The sequence below is a fragment of the Dendrobium catenatum genome, unplaced genomic scaffold, assembly GCF_001605985.2.
Source record: "Dendrobium catenatum unplaced genomic scaffold, ASM160598v2 fragScaff_scaffold_1143, whole genome shotgun sequence".
Taxonomy (NCBI): domain Eukaryota; kingdom Viridiplantae; phylum Streptophyta; class Magnoliopsida; order Asparagales; family Orchidaceae; genus Dendrobium; species Dendrobium catenatum.
The window spans coordinates 414,811-442,406 of record NW_021319605.1 but is presented as its reverse complement, the minus strand read 5'-3'; the positions used below and the strand labels follow the sequence as shown (position 1 = coordinate 442,406).

General features: G+C 34.3%; 1 protein-coding gene across 1 annotated transcript; it reads left to right on the top strand.

Annotated features, from left to right (window-relative positions):
- The first annotated feature begins 3,415 nt into the window (after positions 1-3,415).
- On the top strand, positions 3,416-25,821 carry LOC110114283 (26S proteasome regulatory subunit 6B homolog). Its single transcript, XM_020847120.2, has 6 exons — positions 3,416-4,286; positions 11,275-11,505; positions 11,617-11,775; positions 24,599-24,751; positions 25,345-25,428; positions 25,521-25,821. The coding sequence occupies exons 1-6, from the start codon at positions 3,789-3,791 to the stop codon at positions 25,653-25,655; spliced, it is 1,260 nt and encodes a 419-aa protein (XP_020702779.1). The 5' UTR covers positions 3,416-3,788; the 3' UTR covers positions 25,656-25,821.
- Positions 25,822-27,596: the final 1,775 nt, after the last annotated feature.

Sequence of the window (27,596 nt, the reverse complement as noted above, 5' to 3'; positions counted from 1 at the left end):
CCCACCCATTTGTTAAATAGGTCAACTCAAACCCAATTTTTTTAGGTTAGGTTCAGATCATATTATTAGGTCAAGCCAATAAGTATACCCCTTCAGTAAAGCATTATGAGTATTTCTAAAATTAGTTTATTTATATTTCATTGACTGACTGCAATGAAATAATATATGTGTTCATCTGGCAAAAATGTGTAATTTTGATGAGTTCTGATGTGTTTGAAGCACCGGGAGTCATAGGGATTTGAATTTTTAAATATATGATATGTTTTAAGCATTTAGAAGTCATATGGGTATATATTCTGAAATGCTAGCACAAGAGAGTTATAAGAGATTGTTTCTAATGGGAGGTATAAGGGCATCTAGAAAATATATTACTTTCTACTCTAATATATAAAGTGCTTGTTCGTTTTTATTTTTCAGTGCACCTTAGGGGTGTCAATATTTGACTCGATGTGAAACTCGACCCGGACTCGATCCAAAAAATTCAAGGTTTGGGTCAACTCATTTTGTAAATGGGTCAGTTTAGGGTTTCATTTTCTAAATTGTTTATGATTTCGGGTCGGGTTCGAATCAACACGAAAATTCAAAATCAACATAAAAGTGATCTTGGTCACCCCCTTGCCGGTAGGGATTCCGCACTAGCTCCCGTAGCGATCTCTCCAACGTATACATCTACAATGATCCCTCTCGTGCTCGTGTCCGCACTAATGTCGCACCCACACCCACACTCGCACTCGCACCCATACTCATGCTCGCACCCTTCCTATAGGCTTGCTGTTGGCCCCGCTCTCACCCCTTCGCTGGCGCCCACTAGCTCTTTCACCAACTCACACCTGGCTGCATTGTGGGTTAGGAGGTTGGGTTAAGTCTGGGTTGGGTTTTATGACATGTTTGCCTAATTGGATTGGGTTCGGGTCGAGTTCATTAAATATATCAGTTTCAGATTGGAATTAAACCTGGCCCAAAAACCCATTTTGACACCATTAATGCATATTTTGTTTTGTTTTACCTATGAGCTATATTCTGTCCAGTATAATACTTTGTCATATACTGTTGTTAAATTCATTTAATAAGCATAATAAGTTAAATATTGGATATTTAGATTGGTGGATGCAACCTACTAAGCTATGTTAACTCACATATATTCTACCCTTTATTTTTGGTCAAGGGAAGGGAAAAGTGTTAGTTGAATAGCTAAGGATTGAGGATTCGATTTATCTAAGTCTATAGAGTACTTTTTTTAAAAAAAAAATTTAACAGGCATGGCTATTATTTTATTTAGATTCTATATTCTATAATCATATATTGAAGTGAATATATTTTATTTTGTATACACTTTGATAATGAATGAAAGAATAAAATTTGTGAATGAGTTATTTTTCATTGTTTGGAAGTATATTAGTAGCTACGTAGTATGTTTTTTAATTTCAAAAAAATCCAAAAAAAGTTTCAAAAACCTAGATTTTTGGCTTGGCCTATCACTACTCAAAATGATATGATTTGTTATATGCGGGCCATATTTGGTTAGATTGTGATAGTCCTTTTTGATATCATAATAGTGATTTTGGGGGACTAACTATAAAATAGAGCTATAATAAATTATATGTTGTTAAGTGAGATGTTTTTAGGTAGTATATTGTCTTTCTTTCTTGATTGTTTTCATATGTATGTCTGCTTAGTTGTTTTCTACCGGTGTGATTAGTTGATGGATCATAGATGGGTGGAGTGTCAGTCAGTCAACGCTAATGTACTGTACTACTCCTTTTGTCAGTTTTGATTCCATTTCTCGTTTTGTTAATCTAGTAATTCAGTTGATGGATGAGGCAATTTTATTAATAATTTATTTAGTTATTATTTTAATAAGTATTTCAATGCTAATTTTAATAATAATTATCTAATTAATTATTTAATTATATTTTCAAATATTTAATCATTCAATTATAACTTTAAATAATAAACCAATTAATTATAATTTATAATTTACTATTTACACTAATATTATCATTACTATTTTATATAGTATTTTAATAAAAAGTTTAATTACTCATTATACTTATAAGTACCATAATTAATAAACTAATATTTTATACTAACAAATTTGGTTTAATTATATTTATAGTAATAATCAAACTAATTAATATTTAATATTTTAGATATATCAATTAAGAAAAATTAAACTAATGCCTAATTAAGAAATTAAGAATAATCTAATGCTGGTTGGTTTTCCCCATTCGTTTTCTCGTATGTCAGTTCGCGTGAAGCGTCCCTCCTTGGCTTACATGGGAAGCTTCGAACGATCACTTCGTTGTGCCTGTTTGGGGTTACTTTTCCTCTTTCTACATTTATTTGTTGTTGGTCGCTTCGGGTGAAGTATGAAGTTCGAAGAGTCAAAGCTTTTTCTGCCCTGCTCTCCAACTCTGTCTTTATTCCTGTCGGATCGGAAGTTGAGCCTAGTGCTCGCCACAAAGGTAATGATATTTCCCCCTTTCGTGCGCTTCTTTAGACGGATTTGCGAAATCCAGGATTTAGGACAAAAAATGACAAAAATGCTGTGAATTAGATATTAGATTTACTATCAGATTTAACTTTGTATTTTTTTACATTTGGCAGGATTTAGCTCAAATCTTGGCTAAATTCTAGCCTAAATCCCATATCCAAACAGATCCTTAAGGGGTTATTTGGTAGCACATAGGATTTCATTTAAGTAGTATTTCGTAAATCCTCTAAATCCGGATTTATAAAATCTTGGGGGGTTAAATCATTAAAACTGTTTGTTACATTTATGATAAATCCTGTTAAATCCTATGTGACCGTTTGGCAATCAAATTCAGGATTTAAAACGGTTAAGAGATTTGAAATGTATTTTTTGGATAATTAATGTACAACAATAAATAGTTCAAATAAAATACAATAAAATTTTGATAAAAATACAACAATACCATATATTTAAGTTTAATTTACTCTGTTTAAATAATCTTCTATTTAATTAATATTAATAGTTTTTATAATTATCTAAATTTATAATAAACTAATTACAAAATTGTTGTAAAACATCAAGTCTCCGAAATAGACTGTTTAAATCATACAAAAACTAATCAACAAATGAATTATTTATTAATTAATAATCTATTTAATTAATTAACTCATCATTTCTATTTAGATAAATTAAATAAAAATTGTATCAATCATAGCTAATTAAATTTTTAATCAAATTGAAATAAAATTTAATTAGCATAATCTAATATCTTGATTAAGTAATTAGTTAATTAGTCAAATATAATAATTTTCATTAAAATAAATCATAAATAATATTAATTTACATGAATTAACGTTTAATTAATTAATGAATAATAATTATTAAAATTAATTCTTTTACGATTTGCTCTTTTCTCTGCATAGCCTAGGGCCTACGCTGCCTACGGTTTACTTCTCCCCTGTCTTTCTTTGTTGCTGTTCTTCTTCGGCTCCTTCGTCGCTGTTCGACTTCGCTCCTCGAAGCCGCTCCCTTCCTGTTGGATCGAAGTCACTACATTTTGATCGGAAGCAACGATGGGAGCTCGCTCGCTGCGAAGGTAACTTTCTCCCTTTCGCGTGCTTCTTCGGCCAAATCCCCTAAATCCGCCGAATCAGAGGATTTCGGAAATCCGGGATTTACCACGAAAAGGGTTAATTTTCCGTCTACGGAGGCTTTCATTTGCCGTGAGATTTGGTTTTGCATTTTAGGCCGTTTGGCTGGATTTAGCTCAAATCCGGCATTAATCCTGCTACCAAACAGCCCCTGCGTGGCTGTCATGGCTTCTACGCCGATGATCCTCGACCCGAAGCCCCCTCCGACGCCGGCAGATCTTCCACCAGCGAGCTTTTCTGCTGTTCGGACGGACTCGATCCTCTCTGGTGACGAGGAGGAGGATCTATATGGCCGCCTCAAATCCCTCCAGCGACAGCTCGAGTTCATCAACATCCAGGAAGAGTACGTCAAAGATGAGCATAAAAACCTCAAACGGGAGCTACTTCGGGCGCAGGAGGAGGTCAAGCGGATCCAGTCCGTGCCACTCGTCATCGGCCAGTTCATGGAAATGGTTGATCAAAACAACGGCATCGTCGGGTCAACCACTGGATCAAATTACTATGTTCGAATTCTCAGCACCATTAACCGTGAGCTGCTTAAGCCGTCTGCGTCGGTTGCTCTCCACCGACATTCTAATGCCCTTGTCGACGTACTACCGCCTGAGGCCGATTCCAGTATTTCTCTCCTCAGCCAGTCGGAGAAACCAGACGTAACGTACAACGTAAGAGAAACCATACATTTCTTTTGGTTTGATTATTGTGCGCTTCCCTTGGGATTTAGATTAGGGTTTCCTAAGATCTTTACATCCGATTGTTCTAGGGTATGTTAATTAAGATGCCTCATGCCTGCATATATATGGGTTTGAGTGAGTTTTATCAGTGCGTTTGATGTACCTTTTTTCTTGGATCGCATGACTTGAAGCAAGTGATACCTAGTGCCCATTGGTTTGGATAAGAGTTGGAGATGTGATTAAGAACCACCTTTTAAATTTGATTATAATGCAGGTTTTGAAAGTTGGATCAATGCAAAGTTAAGCAATCCTATTCTTTAGTTAATCTGAGATGCTGTCTTTTTCTGTGGTGGGAGGACAGCCCTAATTTCGTGGGGTTTTTTTTTTTTTTCTCGTTGTAAAGACCCGACTAAGTTGGAGGAAACCTGGTGGCTGAGTTGCTTGGCTCTGGCTCAATCATTTGATTGCAAAGAATTATGTTATTGGAAATGACATTGGACTAATATTTCATCATCTACGGAAAAAATTTAGTTCAAGCTCACTGTTGAGGGGAAAATTGTCTTTCTACAACATGAATATCTATATTCTTGTTATGTATTTAATTTTAGATCTGTGAATAATTGAATTATGAAGAGCGATTGGCAAACTCATTTGTGAAGGTTTTGTCAAATGATGCTCCATATAGATAGGTCTTTAGAAGAGAGTGTTATATATAGGTATATATTAAGGCGATATTTCCAATAGATGCTATTAGAGGATTTTGATGTGGAGTTCAAATTCCATCAAAGTTAGCGTCATTAAATGTAATGGTGTTTTAGATTCAAATATTTTTTTCTCTAAAGGCTCAACTGAATTTTAAGAAAAAATATTCATGTTAAAATTATGGCTGCTAACAATTCTTTTAATGGTTCCAACCATTAAACAATTATTTGCTTGTTGTCGATGAAGATTTGAGTGGTATTCTTGTTGGTTTTGTTGAGGGTATGACTGCTATTTTTAAGGAAATGCCGTAAGTGTACATGCAAGATCAGGCATTCAATTTTTTCTTTAAGTTGATGACAATCCTTTGGAGTGTGTTTGCAACTGTGGTGGTGATGACAATATTTTGTTTGATCTTCACTCCTAAGATATCTTAGTGCTTAATTGTTTGATAAAATCTTCATTTTGAATTGCCATAAGGATGTTAATTTGAGTGGAGTAAAGGATATAAGCTCCTATTCTTGCTCTTGTTGGCCTTGGGTATCTTGAGTTGAACCTCATGATTGGTTCACACTTTGGCGGTTGAAAGTACAAATGCTAATTTGGGTTATTGGTTTAGGTTTGAGTTCAACTTAAAAAAGATCCAAACTGGATAAAGTCAAACCGAATCTAACCCATTTATTAAATGTTTTGAAAATATTGATCCAAACTCTACATGATTAAACTTTAACTTGATTTGGCTAAGCCTCAACTTGATTTAACCCAACACAATAAGCATTTAAGTATGCTGGGTTAGCACCAACCCAACACAAGCTGTACATGATGACTTGTTTGTAAACATCAACTCATAAAGATAGCAAAAAGTTGTTGTTGGGTTTAAGATTTTATTGAAAAATAAAGAAAATATTGACTTATTGAACATATGAAGTTCAAGTTTTTGGGTTGACCCAAACCTAACTTGATTTTTATTAAGTTCGCTATCTTGAACTCGAGCACTGTTGGGCCAATTTCAATATTCGACTTATAAGTTCCATCTATATTCATGATGAAATTTGTGATTGCAAGCTTTGACCTTATGGAAAACTTATAAATAGGCCAGTTACCTATATATTTCCATTCAAGTTAATGCTAAATATCAAACACAATCAAGAACCCTAATGATGCATAATAGGTGAATGTAAATCTTGTCCCAATTAAAATGACAACTAACCATCATTAACCTTTCCTCGTTCTTAAGGCTATTAGGCCTAATTATGGATCTTCCAACATATGTCAGCTCGGCCACCATTATTTTTTATCAGCACAAACTAATAAACACACTAAATCAAAAGACAAGCCTTCAAATGGATGTATACGTCATCCCAATTTATTTGATTTGACGCTATCAACAAATCCATTGAATTAAAACTTGGGCCTTCTAATTAATTTAAGCATCATCCCAAATTGAATTTAATTTGGTTCCCATGCTAATTAATCCACCAATCAAACATCAAATCCATCAATTAAAACCAGATAAATAAAAAATCCAACATGTGTCTTAGACATGTTTCTTCGAGTCAAGTTAAAACTTATGAATAATTGATACTCACAAATTGATTCTGACACCATGCCTTTGACCTCTAGTTAGTCTTATCCAGCACCTTTGAAGTGCAAGTAACCATACTTTGTGCCTTTAAGCTACTCATTGGCCCTTTGCAAATAAAAGAGTTGACATTAATATTGAAGTTATTGTCTTTCACACACTTGTATATCTACCTATTTTAATGAGGATATCTGAGATGAGATAACTCATGATTGCTAATCAATTTTTTTGGTCATTGCAGTCTACAATCTATTGACATTGTTACATTGGGTCTATTGGTAATCTCAGTCTGATAATCCATGACCATGAGTTTGTGATTGAATTTACTCTCATCACCCTACACAGTCATCATTCAATCAAATTTAATCCTAAAGGTTAAATCTATGCTCTAAAATTTAGCCTGAGCAACTTCTCTAATAAAGCGTTCATCTTTAAAAGCGTGAGGGATAATTGATTATTGGGGCTTGCAATCATATGAAATTTTGACCTTAGGTCTAAATAAACACTGACACAACATCAAGGAAAATATGTTAAATTACACTTAATCAATTTTATGCCTCATAATAATTATGAGGCACTCTCTTAAATGTCTAGCAGGCTCACATGGAATGGGTTGAATTTTCTTCAGCAATTAATATATGATTGGAGTGAGTCTGTCATTCGAGCCAATGTTCTTACATGTTAGGACTAAAAGGTCTGAGCATCTGAATGTTATTGGTATCCAAAACTTATTAATTAACACATGAATGCTTTGGTAGCTTTTAGCATGTGTGAAACGCACCTGCTAGAATATTCCATAGAAATAGCTTTATTGAAGTTGCCAGAGTAATGGATGCTTAGAGAAAAAAATGCGATTTCATTCTTAGTTTTTTTTTTTTAATTTTTTTTTTGGAGGAATTGCTGGTTTGGAAAATGAATTGAAGCTTCTGGCATAATAATCTTTTGTAGAATCTACCTTTGTATGCTTTCATTCTTATCTCTCCAGCCTCTATTTTGTTGTTGAATTTTGGTCATTATTTGTTGTTTGATCTAATACTTATGTAACTTTTGTCTAATTGGTATGCATGTTACATGTTAGTTATACAAACTTGTGTATTTTTATTTCCAACGCAATTTAACATAGTGAAACAAATTCCATTAAAAAAATGCTTGACACTTTAAAAATAAATAGATAATCTCTAAATAGGCCATTCAATATCTTTGAGAATCATGAACCTATGTGTAATCTCCTAAAGGCAACATGCATATGTGTTTATTTAACTATCTCAAGCATGTGCTCCTTTCATTATCTTGAAAGGAAATTATTGATGATTCCTTGAATTTTAGGATATATCTATGATGCAAAGTGTATTGACGAATATACAAGCAATATGAAGAAAATTAAGAGACCGGAAGATTGATGGTTTGGGGAGGCTGCCAATAGTATTAAGGGAGTAGCAGTCATGCATAGAATGATGATTATTTGTAAAGGGGGAGAGAAGATGAACCCTAGGAAAAGCTTAACCACTCATGATAAAAAAAGGAAGAATAGAGGGAGGGACCAAGGTTAACCAAAATACCTGCAACTTGAAATAATTTTACATTTGTAAAATGAGGCTTTTCTAATATTAGGTTTTTTTGACCCATTAATTTGTTAGGATTAGTCAAACATTTATTCAAAAGATCTATTTAGATAATAATTAATTATTTATTTTTTGAGCTAAAATTAAGTTTAAAATTTATGTTGATATTTTTATGTAAAAGTTAGATTTTAATTTGAATTTGAAATTGCCTCGTTAGACTTCTAAAAACATGGTTGCAGCAGTGGCGGAGCCAAAAACATTTTAGGGGGGGGGGGGACATTAAGAGAAGCTATTACATATGAAGACAAAAAGTCCTCATACTAATCCTATTAATTTACATTTGCTAATACAAGAGAAACTAGCACCATTATTTTTGCTCTCTCTCACGTAGGTTTGCTTAGAAAAAAAAAGTAAGAGAAGAACATGGATGCTTCTCTCACAAATTGAATCCATATTCCACCTCAAAAACATTAGCTACATCTAGTTTTTTTAGGGGAAAGTTTAAAGCCTTTGTGGGAATGCCCAAATTGAATTAAAAATGAAAGAATGTCTAAATATTCAAATTGTTTGGTTAAAAAGTCTTAGACAATACGCCAAAGAAACCAAATGAGAAAAAAAAATCTTTCAAGTTTTACATTTGAGCAGGAAACAAACAAATAAAAATATAAGAGTGGAAGATGCCATTACTATTACTAACCTTTAAAATCGACGGTCCTTCCCTTATGTTACTACAACAGGGAGGTTGCGACGACTTGTAGAGAGCAGGCCGAACAGAACCGCACTCCAGAGCGGGCTTCCGCCTTCGGGTTGAACGTCTACGTGAGGGCTGGGAATCGCATGTGGCTGCGAGAGAGAGATGAATTGCAGAGGGCCTAGAGGAGGGAACTGGGATTACCGCGGGAGAAGATTTGTGTGTTTGGTTGGTGGGAAAGCGAAGCTATCACCAAGAAATAAGATTTTTTTTAAACGCTCGCGTAAAGCCCGATGCAGGTGTTTCAAAATTTTGGAGGAGAGGCACGTGGCCCCCTAGATCCCCCTACCACTGGGTGCAGTCCCTCTATATATAGGTGTTAGTCTGTGTGAAATCTGATTGTGTCGATCAATCAGATTATACTGCTACTTCGGACCTCAAGTCAATATATCGCGCTCACTGGAGGGGCACGGGGGTTCCTCCCCCTGCTTGAGTTTAGGTGCTTTGTGCCCGAATTTTTTTTTAGTGCAATGCCCTGGCGCTGTGTACCCGAGCACCCCGGTGCTACAGATTTGCTTGGAGAAATGATAGAGAGCGGAGCGCTGCAATGCTCTAGGTTCGAGGCTACAACGCTGCAAGTTTGGGTGCCACAACATTGTTAGCAGAGCAAAGTTAGAGGTTTGAGCACCGCACACTCCAAACTGACGCCACAACGTTTCGAGGTGGAGTGAACAATTTTCTTTCTTCTTTTTCTCAAGAGTGGTGTCCCTTGGTGTTATTAGCTAGGCTTTCTATTTTGTTTTGAGTGTGAGAACAGTGAAAAAGAGAAGAGAAGCTAGGAGAGAGTGAGAGAGAAGATAGATCTATACTTATTTCTCCCAATTTTCATAGTGGATTTCTTGGTGTGGTTTGGCTCAGTGGTTTTTTTCCATATTTTAGGGTTTTCCATGTTAAATCCTGGTGTTATTTTATTTCCGCTGCTTTTACTTTCTTGTTTGTTTTGTTGCGTTGTTTATTTCTTCCACATCCCCAACAATAGGGGCATGCAAGGTGGTGTGAAGTGCAGTGCATTGATGCTTTATGATTGAGCATTAGCAGTGGGTATCTATAAACTTGATGAAGTACCAGCAGATTGATGTTTTGAAAGCTGGGGAAGTTTTAAAACTTTGGCTGGAGAGAAATATTGAACTGAGAAGTATTTTTAAAGTAAGAAAGGGAAGAGGGAAATAGAAGGAATCAAGGAAACTTGATGTTTGTGGTGATGGGGTATTTTCTTGATGAACTAGAAGTACCACTACACCAGAACATATGGGCAAAATCCATAGGGATATAAATTTTGAGGAACTTTTGAAGAATATAACTTGTTTGTATTTCATTTTCTTTTGTCTTCTCTCTTACGTTAGTTGTTTTTTTCTCATTTGCTTTGAGGGACCTGAAGCCTTTTTTTTTTAATTTGAGAGGGTGCATTTGGGTTTTGAGCAGAGTTGATGGATTTTCTTGTTTTATACTTTTTTTATGGCTTCTCTGTAATTGATCGGATCCATTCTATTCTCCTAGGGTTGTCCATTTTAATTATGCTAAGCCACGTAAATCTTGTTGTTTTCTACTGTGATTGTCTTGTTATCCATCATATTCACTCTTGACTAAAGCTTTCACATGAAAATTGGCCCCTTTCCCTACATTTATGTCATCCATTTTTGTTATATGCTCAGTCAAAATACTAATTAGGGCATTTAAGTCACCCACATAAATCTTGTTGTTCACCATGCCGTGATTACCTTGTTGTTCATCATATTCACCATTGACAAACATTTTGTTATGAAAATTAGTGACTTTCTCAACATTTAAATCACCCAATTTTGCTGTATGAGTATACAGCAAAATTACTGTTGAGGATTTCTTAGATAAAAACTCATACAAACCGTTGAAATATATGAAAAAGCACTAAAAGGACAAACTCAATGCAAATATCTCTTGAAAAATTGATCATCATGGTAGTTGGATCTGATTGATGAAGCTTAGAGCACTATCAACAGAAACTTAGTATGTCCTAAATAATTTGCGCCAGCCCATGTTGCATAATCTGGCAGTAACGTTCTTGTGGACTCGAGTATGTTTAGATGGTGATTATGTTAGTTGGGCCATAGTTATGGTATAAAGGGCGTACTCACTGCATGACGTTCCAACAAATGCTAGGTTTTCGCCTTAGTTTGACCTCATTTAGATTTCCTTGCTAGGGGCTTAATGGATGCAGCCCTAGCCTCATATTACAAAGAGCTCGTTTACCGTACTCTATATCAGGTAATGCTATCAGACATCTAACAATGACCAGTTTATTTTTTTTAACTTGTTTCACACATTAATTTATTCTGCCCTTGGTTACTGGCTAATAAATTATGCCCTTTCTTTCGAAAACTGTACCATATGGCCTTCTTTGTTGTACAGGATATTGGTGGTTGTGATATTCAGAAACAGGAAATTCGTGAAGCTGTCGAGTTACCCCTTACACATCACGAATTGTACAAGCAAATAGGCATTGACCCACCTAGAGGTGTTCTTCTTTATGGTCCTCCTGGTACTGGGAAGACCATGCTTGCTAAAGCTGTGGCTAATCATACAACTGCTGCTTTTATTAGAGTTGTTGGCTCAGAGTTTGTTCAGAAGTACTTGGGTGAGGTGAGTTCCCAGCCTAGCCTGTCTGCTGTAGTACACTTGGTGAGGTATGTATTATTTTGTCGCATTATTCTTCAATTGAAAACTGGTTGCTTCTATTTGCATTTTAACCAGGGACCGAGGATGGTTCGGGATGTATTCCGCCTTGCTAAAGAGAATGCACCTGCTATTATATTTATAGATGAGGTGGATGCCATTGCTACTGCACGTTTTGATGCACAAACTGGAGCAGATAGGGAAGTTCAGCGTATTCTTATGGAACTCCTGAATCAGGTATACTTTCTAGGAAAAATATCATAGTTTTAACAAGTGGCGTGATTCTTGATAGAATAATAACTGATTGAATCAAACCAGCAAAATAATACCATCCCAGCAGTTTCGTTATTTGAAAAAAGGCACATGTTTATTTGACTTTAAAGATAAAATTGCTATCTACGTACTTACCATATGGCCGCCAACATCCATCATTTTCTTTGTTGTGTTATTTAAGTGTTTGAATGCTCTTCCCGAAAGGATACTTTACTCATTCAACTTTTGTTGGCTAGCTGACCTTAATAAGTTGTTCTGCCATGCCGGAGCTTTTGTAGCAAGGATTTTTGATCAGATGTCCTTTTGAAATCCAATGCTAAATCAAATGTTGTTGACCAATTTGGCTATAATTGCCATCTTAAGAAATTGAACCCTCTCCTCTGTCTTCCACCCTAGCTTCTATTCTCAATTTCTCTGCTGATTTAGGTAGAGTGAAGCATGGTGAGTCAATCAAACAATAGAGGAGCATTGCATCCTTCCCATGCAAATCTTAAAGTTTGTACTTTTCAAAAAATAGGATGTGAGTGTTGAGATGTGTAAATTGATATTCTGAACTTTGTGGGGTTTTATTTTCGTTGTCCCATTTTCATAGTTTCTGATTTCTATTTCAGCTTATTAAAAAAACATGACTAAGATGACGATCTTCTTGAAAGCTTATTCTCTTTTCTAAGCCGGTTTTGTTGGTTTTATTTTTTTTGGCTTGTGCCAATTTTTTGGATTTGTACTTCCCTAGGTTTTCTCGTTTAGCTGCTGTCACTATTGGTCCTATTTGGTTCCCTTCAGCTACTAAGTCTGCCCCTGCTTTTGTTATGTTTCTTTAAGATGGTACTTTTGATTTGCTTATTATGTTTTCACTGAAACTTGTGTTGGCCCTTTCAACTTTTTGATATCCTGCGAATTTGATTTCCCATAACTTGTATGATTGGTATTGTAGCATTTTATGATTTGGGAGGTTGCGAACTTTGGATCTTTTTGTGATTGCAAAAGGGTATATTAGGGTGTGGAAATGATAACTGTTGCTTAAAGAAATCTCAACTGTCCTATCAAATTTTTGTATTGGTTAGATGCAAATTCTTTAATTGCAGTGTAAGTATTGATCGAAAGTAGGGGTTTTAATATTTGACACGATTCGAAACCCGACCAGAACCTGACCCCCAGAAAATTCTGGGTTCGGGTCAACCCGTTTAACATACAGGTTAGGTTTGAGTTTATCAAGTCAACACGTTACAAAAGTCGGGTCAGGTTCGGGTTGAACCGGAAACCCAGCTGTACGCAGAGGTGCCTTCGCGGCTTTGCCAAAGTCAATAGCCTTAATCACGAGATCTCTCATCTCCGCCTATTTTCTCCATGTATCGCTCGCCTCTCATTCCGAGGCCACCTCCCAGAACATCATACCCGCCGGCCGCCGCCTCTTCCACTAGCTCATATCCTCCATCGCCCGCCTCTCAACCCATTGGCCACCTCCCAGAACGTCAAACCCGTTGGCCACCTCCCAGAAAACCACTACAGGTGTTGGTACAGGCGAACAGAAGTCACCGAAAACCCATCCTCTGGCTACCCGCACAGCCAGCACCTCGCCGCGCTCAGCCAGGCTTCGCCCGCACGCGATTGTGTCTACGCCCATTTAGTGTTTGTGGGTCATGTCGGGTCAACCTGGCAACCCGTGCAGGTGAGGTCCAAGTTGGATTTCCATAACCGTTTGCAAAAATGGGTCGCGTTAGGGCCAACCCGTTTAAACTCGGGTCAATCCAGGTTCGATCCGAACCCGAGCTGTCAACCCGAATTGACACCTCTAATTAAAAGCTTTTGCAGGAACCATCTCTTTGTAACAATGTGAAGTTAAGATCTTTTATTTTGTTATTTATTTCCTTGTTATTTTTCATCAACATAATTTTGATTTGTTTGTGTGTGTGATTGAGTTTAGTCAAATTTTATGCAATCTAAATTTTTTTATTTTTATGTAAACCTTGATCAAAGTATGGCTTCTTAAGATCTCAAATTTCTCATAAAATTTGTTATTTGAATGTTCATTAAATTTCCATTTTGGCAAAATTTTGCATATTTTCTGATTTTCATTAAAAAATGAGATTATTTAATTTAATGTTATTTGAATAGTGAGTTTTGATCTTGTGTGTGTAATTTCATGCATTACATCATATAACATTAGGAATTCTTGCGGTTTATGACATTTGGCGTTAGCTTTGGTATTATAAGTAAGGTTGTGCCAAAATGTCAACTATAAGGGGGGCTCAATATTATGGCCAATTAGCATATCATCAAAAGTATGAGATTTTAACAACTTTACAAAAATCAATTGTGTTAATTACGCATCAAGAAAAATCAAATTGTCAAAGATTAAATCAGGTTAAGGAGGGATTTGACTCTTAAGAAATGAATCAATTTCACTTGCATGAACCATAAGCTGAATCCAATCTTAATGCTGAGTTGTTCTATTTATTTGAATATTAATATTATTATGAGACAATAATTCATCATGAAATTAATGATCAATATGACTTTCAGACATTATCTGATGTACAATAATGAAGCTTATGATAACTATACATGCTGAAGCTTATGACATAATTAGGAGCATTGAAGTTGATGCGTCTACATTCAATAAAAGATATAAATGAATGTGTTTTTTTTATTGGATAGTAGATTTGGATATTTTTTTTAGTGACAAGTGGTGCCTGTTGAGTGCCATGTAAGATTTGCAAAAATAAACTGGCAAGCTAAAATATATTAGATGAGTATGAAAAAAATAAAGTGAAAGATTATGTTGTAAACCAACAATACCTGGGCTGAAAAGAAAGAATTATTCTATAAGAAATATATATCATTGTTTTGATCAATTATTTGATGAATTTAACACATTAAAAAAGGAACAAATATTGCAACTAAATACATGAATAGGCTAGATGAATTTAGCTTGTGTTTGAAATAATAGATCTGAAATTTTTTTTCTAGGTTTAGATTTGAATTCAAACCAACTTACATTAAAAGAAAGATAACATCATATTATATTCTTTCACTTTTTTTTATGAAAAGTTGGGAAAACCCTTCCCACTGATAAAAACTAAGGTCAGAATGATGTCAAATAAAGTATAAATTTTTTAAAAAACATTGAAAAAATAAACAATCAGGAAGGGAAAAAAGGCTCTTGAGGAATGAAAGCGAAATGGGTCTCCTCCATAAACTTAAATATTTTCCTTTTTGTTTCATGCCATTAGCTCTGTTTGTATAGGAGAATGTTCTTTTCTTTCCTTAAGTTAGAAAAGCCCCTAGCATTCTTTTAATTCTAAATAACAAAAAAAGAAAGAGGAGAAGAAGATGATCTATACTTCTATATATACCTTAAGTTTTTTGGTTGAAGTCCTTTCTCCACGATGTGAAAGTTGCGTCCAAGTTAATAATAGGTGAGGAAGTATCAACAAGTATCCTCAGTTGAGCATTCTTCTTAAGTGACATCGGATTTTGCTAGCTGTGTGATAGAAAAGTATCACTCAAACTTAAGGAAAAATTCTATAAGATAGTGATGAGACTTGCAATGCTTTATGGTGCAGAATGCTGGCCGTTAAAAGTGAAGCATACAATTAAGTGTTGCATAGATGAGGATGCTCAGGTGGATGAGTGGCTTTACTCTTAGAGATAGAATGCTAAATGAGCATATACATGAAAAAGTTGGACTAGTTCTAGTGGCAAATAAGATTAGAGAGAGCCGCCTTATATGGTTTGGTCACATAAAACGTCGGCCTTCTAAAGACTCGGTTAGGAGAGCAGATATATTAGATTTGATCTATGTTAAGAGAGATAGAGGTAGACCTAAAAGACTATAAAATATTAGAAATAACATTTTTTTTTATGTAATTTATATGAGAATTTGACTCTTAAGTCTTAACAGAACACAATTGTGAAAAAATGATTCATATAGCCAACCCCATGTAGTAAGTAAAGGCTTGATGTTATTGTTATTGTTGTTGTTAAATTTCATACATCTAAAAGGGTTGCTGCATGTAATAAAAATGTATATTTTCTTCAAAATATTCAAACGAAGTATGCTATACCTATTTCATAAAAAAGAAATAGCATTACCACTAATTAGGAAATAAAGGAGTATTCGCTTGTTACTGTATTTGGCTCTAAAATATATTAAAGCATATTTTAAATGTCATGAAATAATCACTCTACAAACAAATATATTAGTACAAATTTACTTATCAATATGAAGTAAAAGGATATTGAAATTAATGAGGGAATAATGCTCAGAAATTTGATGATGAGATTAGAAATTTTGAAAATGCTTTGATTGAATTTTTTTTGCTTCATTATTGTTATTCCTAAAGTTAAATCTAATTGAAAAAGAATTAATTTAGGCATATTTTTAAGTATGTGATAAACTTTGTAAATCATTATTAATAGTGGGAGTTGTATGGATGCTGCTACTAAGTCTTTATTATTTATTGTATGAATTTTAAGCATAAATTACACTTACAACATTATAAAGTAACTTGGGTAGATATAATTGTACTTTTTGAGACAAAATATTTAGTGCCCATTCAACTTTTTACATTTAATGATAAACTTTGCTATGATATATTTCTTATGAATGCTGTATATTTTGTGTAGATCATGGTTGTTTGAGTTAAATGTGATTTATTCTGAGAGTTTTAATACCTGCGTGTTTATAAGCAATTGGAGTAGACTAGTTTTAAAACCTACTAAGTACTAACTGAAGGAACACTTATTTGTTAATTGCGAAAGAATTTAGTGCTGTTAATGAAGTGAAGAAATCTTTGCATATTTTGAGTCAACATGCTTTAAAAAAAAATAGTTGAATAAAAGAAGTGTTTTATGCTTGGTGGTTATTAAGTTTAAAGATGTCATGTCAGTGAGTGTATAATATTTGAGATTGTTAATTAAGTGTTGTAGAATTTTAAGATCTAAATCTTGATCAATGTTTAAAATTGTGCAATTGGGTATTGATGCATTTTTTATTCGTGAAGCGAGGCATAAGCCTCAAGGCATTTGAGGTGTGAGCCCCTCAAAATTAAAAAAAAAAAGTGTAAAGTGCAAATAAAGGTTAAAAAGTGATTTTTTTATATAATACTCAAATAACATGTTAAAAGATAACATATTATTTTTTTATTGAACTATGAAGTAGCAAATTGACATACATATGAAATAAAAAATTGCACAAGACGTAAAGTAGCAAGTGATAAATTGTATTAAAAATAATTGAAATACAAATATTACATGAGCAAAAAAATATTAAATATAAAAACTATATAAAAGTATCATATAACATTAAGTTCAATTTCAAATTCTTTCATTTTCAGTTCCCTACCCATCCATGTTTAATTTCTAAAAAAGGTTGAAATAGTTGGAAACAACTAGAAAATCATTTGTACTATCATCACTGAGGGGGTTTTTATTTGAGTTGTCATCATAACAATTTGGTTTCTTCCCCGTCTCATCCTGTGGAGTCCAATGCCTCCCAATATGATTCTTCTTCATATATTTTAGTTATTTCTGCTTCCATAAATATTTTTCATCAACATAAAAATGAGATTAATGCTCCAAAATTTTTAGAGGAGGAGGTGGTGTTGCTGGTGTGCGGTTTTCAAGTGATCCTTGATGGTGGCTGTGGCGAAGTCGACAGGCTGGAGGTTGAGACAATCGAGAGGAAGTTGTTGCGACTTGTGCATGAATGTATGATTTGTTGGATATTTACTTTAGGATTTATGGAAGTTTTAAATTAAAAATAATATAAATAGGGTGAGGTGTAAGCCTCATGCTAACAAGGCAAGGCACGCCTCAAGGTAGGCCTCAACCAAGTTGAGGCGTTTTTCACTGGAATTATGTTGAGATGGGCCTCAAGGCTAGCCTCATATTGCGCAATTTTAAAAAATGATCTTGATGGTCTTCATGATGAATTACCACAAAGTGGAGATATGCATTTCTACTTTGATTTTTGAATAATTATTATTGAATGCCACAGTATATGATGTATTCAATTTAACATGTTGAGCTTAAAAGATAGATCATTTGTTTAATAAATGATTTATTAATAAGAGTTTGACTTTTTGTGTAGTTCATGCATTATTTACACCTAAGAAAGATTATAATTGGAGTTTGTGTGTGGATATTAGACTAAATAATAAAAATTATCATAAAACATTGATTTTTTATAGCTAGATTTTGGATGGTATATTGTTTATAATGATTGGCATTGGTATATTTTAAAACATTGATATGATGAGAAGGAGATGAGTGAAAAATCACTTTTAAAATTAAGGATGAATTGTATGAATGATTGGTGATGCTTTTTAGATTTATTGATACACTAATTACTTTTTTGAGAATCATAAATCATGTTTTTAACCTTTCATTGAAAATTTTCTAGTTGTCATTTGATGATATCTTGGTTTATAAGAGGACTAGAAATGATCTTTTCTAAAATCTTAAGAAAGTATTTAAAATATTACAAATTCTAAGTATATGTGAATATGAAAATATATTATTTTGTTACATCATCTATTAACATTTTTTAGATTAATTCTGTCTAGTGGACTATTGATCTTAATAAAGTCAAAGCAAGTAGTAAGTGACCAACATCTACAAGTGTATATGAGATCAAAGCTTTCTTAGTCTAGCTACTATCTATAAGTGGATTTAGTATTGGTCTGGCTATTGCCTATTGATTCATCAAATTTTGTTTTGGAATGATGCAATTGACAAATTATTTTAAGGATTTAAATGGTAAAAAACTATTGGTTATACTTTTAAGGATGTTAAGGAGAGACTTATACCATATGTTTTAAATGCTTGATTCTTATAATTTTCAGACAGAATGAAATGGATATAATTTGCTAATCATGCTTTTTGAAGGATATTAAGGCGAGGCTTGCAAACACTTTTGCTTAAACTGCTTGATTTAAACAAATTGTTTGAGGTTGAGAAATTGAATGATGTAAAGTAAAAATATTCAAATTATGACAGGAAGTTTTATGAAGTTTTGCAAACACTATGATATTGGAGTCATTATTTGTTGCCTAAAAATGTTTGTCCTATGTTGTCATTTATCAACCGTTAAAGTGTTTGAGTTCATAGAAACATAATTTGGGCATAAACACGTTAAATGGGTTGAATATCTGAGGAAATATATGCATTTTACATTATGATGTGATTTAAAATAAACTTTTAAATGCATTAAGTAAGATTGTTATTTACACATAATGAAACTTAAGATAACTAGATTTTATCATATTAAGGAAGAATATGTTGCTTGTAAAGTTGTTATGAAAATGTATCATGATTAAGTGTTGAATCATATATGTTTAAGAAATATTTCATGATTAATGATGCTTGCTTTCTTAAGGGAACATGTCTATGTTATTTTTTTTTTTATTTGAGTTACTTTCTTGACATTTTTAGACGGAATAAAACTATAACCATAACTCTCCAATTTTAAAAAGAAATGCAGAGCAAATTATTTCACAGGCAAACCTTTTCAAATGGCTAAAGGGAAAAGAAATACTATGGTACTTTACATGACTTTGCCTATTCGCTATTAACTATTAAGCATTATGTGGATGTTAGCATGAACTTTGCATTTGGATTACCACAAACTTTTAGGAAACATGATTGGATTATGTATTTTTAAATGGCATATTTCATTTCATGTACTAAATTTGCTTGTGCGTCTCATATAAACCAATTCATAGTTAGTTGAAGTGATTAAATTGCGTGGCTTACTTGAAACCATTGTGTCATTGGTATGTAAAATTCAAGAGTTACTTTTCAAAAACTTTTTGGAAAGATTGGTTTCACTTAAAATCAACAACTGCTTACTATCCACAAATGGATGGACAAAAAAAGAAATTTAATAGGAGCTTGGGTGATCTATTGTGATGTTTGATTAAAAAGTTAAAAGCATGCACCAGGTTGAGATTTGATGTTATTTATGGCTGAATTTGCATTACAATTCATCTGTCAATATGTTTACAAGTATGAATCCATTTGAGATTGTTATAGGGTTTCAACCTATAAATTTATAGGTCTCGTAGCGTTTTTTTTAGGTATAGGCCTGATGAATTTGCACAACATATGCATGCTTTGCATGAAGATATTTATATAAAATTGATTGTAAGCTATGACAATTATAACTCTAATGTTGATGTGAGCAATAGTTACATGAAATTTAAACTACATGATTAAGTAATGGACGAATGGTACATCTAAATTCTGAAAGCTATAAAAAAATGATTGCTGTTAATTACAAAATTTTTAAGTCTGTTCTTCACATGAAACTAAGGTATACACCATTTAAACCATGTGATAAAGTAATGATTCGTCAAAATTCTAAAAGATTCTCTACATGTGCCCTTAAGAAATTAATTGGTATGAGGGCCATATAAAATCATGCAATATATTGGGATGAGTGCTTATGAATTAAAAATTTGGAATAGCTCTCAATAGTCTGATCTTCAATGTTTTGAAATTTTCTTTATTCATGAATAAATCATCAATGCCCTGGATTCTTCTATCGCCTCTTTATAAATTTGCATCCAAGACCGTAGTATCAAATGATTTTCTATATCTTGTTCCAGAGGAAATCTTAAATTATGAAATTTTGTTTGCTATTAATGGTGAACATTTGAACTAACTTGTGCATTTAAATGATAGAACTACTTATGATAATTTATAAATTTCCTTGCAATGAGCCTAATTGTTAAAAGCATAGTTGTGTGATGAATATTAAATATGCTCAATTTCTGTTAGCCAATCTTTTTTTTTTTTTTAAAGTCTGCCCGAGTTGATGCAAATATCAAAAGTTTATATTCTTCAAAAGCACTAGATATAAGTTTTGAGACGAGCAAATTGACATTCTAAACTTTGTATTTATTTTGTCAGTTTATTTTTCATAGTTTCTGATTTCTTTTTTAACTTGTTAAATTAATCTGCCTACAATCATGATCCGCATAGAGAATGGGTTATATTCTTAATGTATGTGCTGCTTTGGTTGGGTCCACTAATTGTTTTGTTGCTTTTTTTGGTTTTTTGGTTCACTTTTAAGTTTTCTAATTTAGCAATCAGTTTAGTGTTGGTTCTCTGTTTAACTTCCTCTAGTTGTTCTTGGTTTTATTTCCTTTAGTCACCGATTCAATGTTCCTTCACCTCTTTACCGTTCGGTTTATTCTTGATGGAACTTGCACCTTTTGCTGTTTTGGTATCTGCCAAATATCGTGTTGCCCCTGATGACTTTTTGATCTTGAGAATTTAATTTTTTTTTAACTTCTAGGATGTGTTTTAGTAATATAAGGATTTTGGCATTTTCTTTTAATTTTGGAGTTCATCACTTTGAGATTTTTTGTTATTTTTGTTAAATTCATATAATTGGAGAGGGAAAATGCTTAATTTTATTACACAAAATTATCCCTGTGTATAGATCTATACAAGATATCTTAATAAAGAAACAAATAAATATGGAATCATGCATAATTGTCATAATATAATCCTTCTTAAATTAGCCACCCAAATATGGAAGGAGAATGACATGATCCAGGTGAGCCTACCACTGATCCCCATCCTGGATGTGGGATCAAGGGCCAAGGGATGGCTGAGATTTAACAGTGTGATCCAAGTGAGCCTCCCACGGATCCCCATGCTGGTCGTGGGGTCAAGGGCCAAGGGACGGTTGGGATTTTAACACTCCCCCTCAAGCTAATGAATACATATCTGTCATTCCTAGCTTGGTAATTAGTCCCAGAAAAGTAGAGTTATCACGTCCCTTGATGCACTATAGAGTCCTCCGTTTGGTCAAAACTTATGGAGAAATTAGCTTCAGATATTGTGGTGGCAAAGGGTAGCAATGAAGGCTATATTAAGCATGGCAGAAATGAAGGCTGCATTGGTTATAGATATCATAACAACCACAAGGGAAAGCCGACAATGAAGGCACGACAGCAGGAAAAAATATTTTAAAGGTTGTGCCAAGCTTTATGGTTAGCAGCAGAAAAACAAGTCTCAAGCGACTTAGCACTTGGCACGGAAATCTCCTCCTGTTCGATCGAGCTAGCCTTTAGCCCAATGCAAATCAGTCGTTCGACTCCTCCTGAGCACTCATGTTTGATTGACCCCGTACTGGCGCTCACAAGGTCTCTGATCCCTTTGGTTTGATTGCATGAAGGAGTGCAGGTCTTGCACTCTTGCTTGTCCCGACCCTATACCCTCACGAGAGGGAACTCTCAGCTCTTTCCATACGCACGCAAGAGGAGGTTCTGTCCTCGACTTATCTCGCTTCTTCTCGGTCAACTCTGGACATTACATGCGAGAGGAGCCCTCTCACTCGATCTCTCAGTCTTGAACGCACGAAGGAAGAAGAATGACCAATATTCCTTAGAATTCTGACAATGAAGGTAAATGGAATGACCAACATTCCTCATAATTCTAGCAATGACGGCCAGTGGTGGGAATATGTGTTCCTCAGAATTCCAGCAATGAAGGTTGGTGCTTGGAACCTGTATTCCTAAATTTTTTGGCAATGAAGGCCATTGGTGGGAACCCGTGTTCCTCAGAATTCCAATAATGAAGGCTTGTGGTAGGAACTTATATTCCTCAGATTTCCGATAATGAAGGAGGGTAGTGGGAACCTAGAGAACTGGCAAGCGCCAGCTCCTTCAGTGTAGGATAAAGTGCTTCTAATCTTTATGTGCATCAACCTCGATATCCACAAACGACTCCCTACTTAGGGAAGTAGCATACTTCACCATCTACGTACTCACCAACTCCTTATTCACCGTAAGCATGCACGAGACCGTAGCAGTGAATTGTCTTACCACCAAGAAAGCCATCTTTTTCCCCAACCATATGCATCGTCTAGTCAACTCCACTTATCAAAGCCGTTCCATTGGCGAGCTTTAAATCCAGCGAACCGACTTTAGTCCAAATCTTACCGGCAAGGTTCTCAATGATGATTGTGTTAGCGACAATGAAGAAGGCAAGAACGTGGGTTACGAAGTGGCATTCGTTTGATTTGAGTGATTTATCATAATGGCGAAGATCTTTGGAGAGGTTGACTTCTTCTACTATTTAGAAGGAGGCTTCAACCTTCTTGTACATCTCCCAGATCTGAGGGTAGCAAATCGAGAACATGCGTAAGCAAATGGGATTTGGGGCAAGTTGGGACTTTTCAAGTGGAGGATTTGATGGCGTGTACAACAACTCTACAATCGCTTGTTCCTTGTTCGGTTCGGCTCCTACACATGCACGAGGGTCTGTCGTATCGGTCAAGCACGCACACATGCAGATCCTGCTCACTCCTTCCTCTTCTTCACTCGGTTTGGCCCCCAGGTAGGCATGCACGAGAGCCGCACACAGATGACCACAAAGGGGAAGCTCTCTTGTTTGCTCGGCTGCCCTAGACGCACACAAGCAGGAATAGAGCGCAAGAACCAACTCTCCCTCTCTCACACTTGCATTTTTTAAGAAAACCTAATGCCTTGCTTTGATATCATGTTAAATTCAGAGAATTGGAGAGGGAAAATGCTTAATTTTATTATACAAAACTATCCCTATTTATAGGTCTATACAAGATATCTTAATAATGAAACAAATAAGTACAGAATCATGCATAATTGCCATAATATAATCCTTCCTAAGTCAGTCACCTAAATATGGAAGGAGATTGGCGTGATCCAGGTGAGCCTCCCATGAATCTCCATCCCAACTGTCGGATCAAGTGCCAAGGGACAACTGAGATTTAACAGCGTGTTCCAAGTGAGCCTCCCACGTATCCACATGCTGGCTGTGGGATCAAGGGCCAAGGGATGGTTGGGATTTTAACAATTTTAAAAGGGGATACTCAAGAATTAACTAACAAGTATTGGATGAGAGTTCTTTATTTCTCTCAATCATGTGTGGTGGTTGGAAGAGAATTTTTTGAATGCAGAGCATGTGCCATTTGACAAAATTTAAGTGATTCCATCTATTTGTATCGATATGATCATATGAGGTTCGGATTTCTTATTTGAATTCTTTCCTCATTACCAATTCATCTACGTATTTTGTGATGGGTTTGTGTGTGATTGAATTGATCAAATTTGGTATAATTTGGATTCATGAATGTGGTGGTGCATGTCTTGATTGAGATTGAGGCTTTTTAAGATCCCAAACTTCTTGCAAAAAATTTATTTGGACAATCATTAATATATTAGTTGGACGATTTGTGTGTTTTTTTTTTCATTAAATGGGCTGAGTATTTGTTTTAGTTGACGGTTTGTGAAATTCAAAATTTGATCTCATGTATGTGATTTCATGCATTTCATCATATAATAGCATTAGAAAATCCCTGGTTCTAACTCATTAGTTAACGTTTGGTTCCTATCTGTTTTTCATAGTTGGAGTTATCTTTGCTAAGTGCGGAGAATCTGTTTTTTTATCCTCAATTTTTCGTTCAGCTGTTATGCACTTCCTGGATTTTTTATTTACTTACAATCTTAACTTATATTGAAATAGCACTCATTTTTTTACAACAGCTAAATTGGAAGCATTCAGAATATGTTCTTTCTGCAAACCCTTTCTTTTCTGTGAAGATTCATAAATTTTCATGTCATGAGAATGTTTTGGAGACGGGGGTCACATGATTTCTTGGGATTTCTTTTGTCAGTTTTGAAATTGATCACTCTGCTTGAGCTTGAGCCATAAACAATTATTGGCGGCACATGACTTGTATTAGTATAATATTGATTGCTTTTTTGGTTGAAATTATTATTGTTTTTTGCAGATGGATGGTTTTGACCAAACAGTTAATGTTAAAGTCATAATGGCAACTAACCGTGCTGACACTTTGGATCCTGCCCTTATACGTCCTGGTAGACTTGATCGGAAAATTGAGTTCCCTCTACCTGATAGGCGGCAGAAAAGGCTTGTTTTTCAGGTAAGCCATGCAACCATCTTTCCGGTGCTGTATTCTGTTAGTGAAGCAGATCCCGTAGGTTATTTACACCTTCGATCTAATTAATGTATTCGCATATGGACGTTAGGAAGTGCCAAAATTTTTTCTTTAGCAAATAAGATTGCTGGGCTTTGTCTCTGTGAACTATATATAACTCATTGCTCTATTTGCTGCTTCTACAATCGACACCTTTCAAGTTGCTGTTGTAATTTTTGAAATGTAGGCACGCATTAAACTTTCTATGGCGGTATCCATTTCTTGTTTTGCTTCCTCTGTTGTTATTCTATTTTGTAATATTATGAACCATATAAAATCATCATTATTCTTATCCCAACTATTTGGGATTGGCTTTATAATCCATCATTCTTTATTTGTTCTTTTTTATTATTGCAAGAGGTGCTAAATCTATTTTGCACAATTTTTATTCATGTTACCTTCTGATTGCATCCAAAAAGAAATGATGTAATAAAATAGTTAAAAAAGTATTAAATCTATATTGTTAATTGACTTTGTAGATGTTTTCTTGCCACAAGAAATTGCTGCTTATCAATTGCATCTGCTGCTTCTTTTTCCAGGTCTGTACTGCTAAAATGAATCTTAGTGATGAGGTTGATTTGGAAGACTATGTTTCTAGACCTGATAAGATTAGTGCAGCTGAGGTTAGTTGTTTTTGCATTCATTTCAATAATTTGTCTACGGTGGGTGTGTTTTTTTTTAAGCCAGTATACCTGCTGCTCAATCATTTTGGCAGATCGCAGCTATTTGCCAGGAAGCTGGGATGCATGCAGTCCGCAAAAATCGTTATGTCATCCTTCCCAAAGACTTCGAGAAAGGCTACCGAACTAATGTGAAGAAACCTGACACAGACTTTGATTTCTACAAGTAAAAGCCATATAGGGCACATGGCTTCATACTTAATGGAAGGGGTTAGTCTAAGAATACATCATTCTGTTTTGTCAAGTCTTAGACATTTGAATTGATTTTGGTTGAATTGACAGGAAGCGTTGTTACTGTACTCAGAATTTTATCACACAGTTTTTTATGCTTCGAAACTTTTTTTAAAGATAAAAATTTTAAATGATGAAAATACACATATTAAATTAGCCGGCATTAGTAATCAAAACTAAGGCTTTGTTTGCGGTAGCTTTTTTGTTGTTTTTTAAAACAATTTTTTAGTACAAAAATTTCTTGAATTAAAAAATTTTGTACTAAAAGACTATTTTCGAAAGCAATAAAGAAATTGTCCCAAAATAAAACTCTTACAATTTTCTTTAATATTAAGTGTATGGATTCTCCAAAACGATTTTAAGGATATAAAACTCTATTTTGATTAAATATTTTCAAAAGCTTGTGAGAAGTTTGTTCTGTCAAACTTTATAATTTTGTTTTAAGCAAATATTAACTATGACTTAATGGATAATACAGCGGTTAAGTTAAAACCCTTTGGTGCTGGCAGAAGCTAATTACAGATTACTTTGCTTGGCAATGTGTATTGATATTTTATTCATTTACTATTTATTTTTCAAAATAAGTTTTATATTGGAGCTTCATTTGGTTATGCAAATAAAAATATATGAATTAGAGCTGTTTAAGGCTTCCTTTGAGACGACTTCTTAAGGACCTTGTAATCATTTTTTTTTTTTTGAAATTAACATATAGGTCCTTCTGTGGGTTTTAACCAAAAAATAAATAAATAAATAAGTAAATATATATATAATCATGATACAAAAGACTAGCTGCATCACTTTAAATACATCATGACTACAAGAAATCAACTATAATTTCCGTGAAAAAAAAAAAACATGTTGTCCGGAGTCTCGCATCGCATGATCTTTATCCTTTACTGAAAACATGTAATTCATTTAATGAGCTAAAAGCCCTAGCAGTAAATAAATCTTACAACTCAAATCAATGCAAAGAACAAGAGAACAGTATGCGGTTAAATTATATATATAGTTCCAAGTTATTCATGCACTAATAATCGCAAGGAATAGTGTCGAGAAATCAATATCAAAGATTAATTGCTCGCGTAAAAGTAGTGATCATGATCATGCTGAGTGAAATTTGGATGCGAGCAGTCGGATGCGTGAGAGAAAGTTATAGAGCATCTTTTTAGAGGAAGCTCTGCGTCGAGAACAAGCCTTCGCAGAAGATCGGAGAATCTGTGCCATTGGAAAGATAGACTCATCGAGAAGAAATACGGAGCGAAGGGTAGTGAAGGAAAGAGTGTTTTTGTGATTAAATTTTTTGGATGATATCATTATAATATTTAACTTTTGAGTATATTAAATATAATAATATAATTAAAATGGTATGTATGTAAATACCTCTAAATAAAACATTACCGAAAACATGCAATTTCTTTAAAAATATTTACATATTAACGCCGCTGATGTGCACGAGGCATTTTGCTTGTAGCAATCTATAGCCGAAACCGATTTTCGTTTTTTCCATCGATGCCTTTGCAAGAAACGCGGCTACCCTTCCCAACTGGGCTTTTGGTAGATAGGCGATTCAATTTACAGTAGGGGATTTTTTTAAAATGAAAAATTAAAATTGTTTTTACAGAATTTAATTTTTAATTATTTATTTTAAGGGAAAAATTTTTAGATTTTTTATAATATCTACTCCTTCTATTCTTCATTAACTCTGCACTCCAAATATCATTTGATAATCTCGTAAATCCTCAACCCGGAGTTACCGAATTTCCTAATTAAGAGTAAATCCCTGAAACGCTACTTCACTACGGAACATGCATGATAAATCCCAGTTATAATCCCTGGACTGTTGCTGTTCATCTTAGATTAAGACGGTTAAAAATGACATA

What these genes read in the sequence shown, in the direction of transcription:
- LOC110114283 (XM_020847120.2), top strand. Translation starts at nt 3,789, where the DNA reads ATGGCTTCTACGCCGATGATCCTCGACCCGAAGCCCCCTCCGACGCCG. An exon ending in AACCAGACGTAACGTACAAC is followed by an intron (nt 4,287 to 11,274) that starts GTAAGAGAAACC and finishes TTTGTTGTACAG; the next exon opens with GATATTGGTGGTTGTGATAT. An exon ending in ATAAGATTAGTGCAGCTGAG is followed by an intron (nt 25,429 to 25,520) that starts GTTAGTTGTTTT and finishes TCATTTTGGCAG; the next exon opens with ATCGCAGCTATTTGCCAGGA.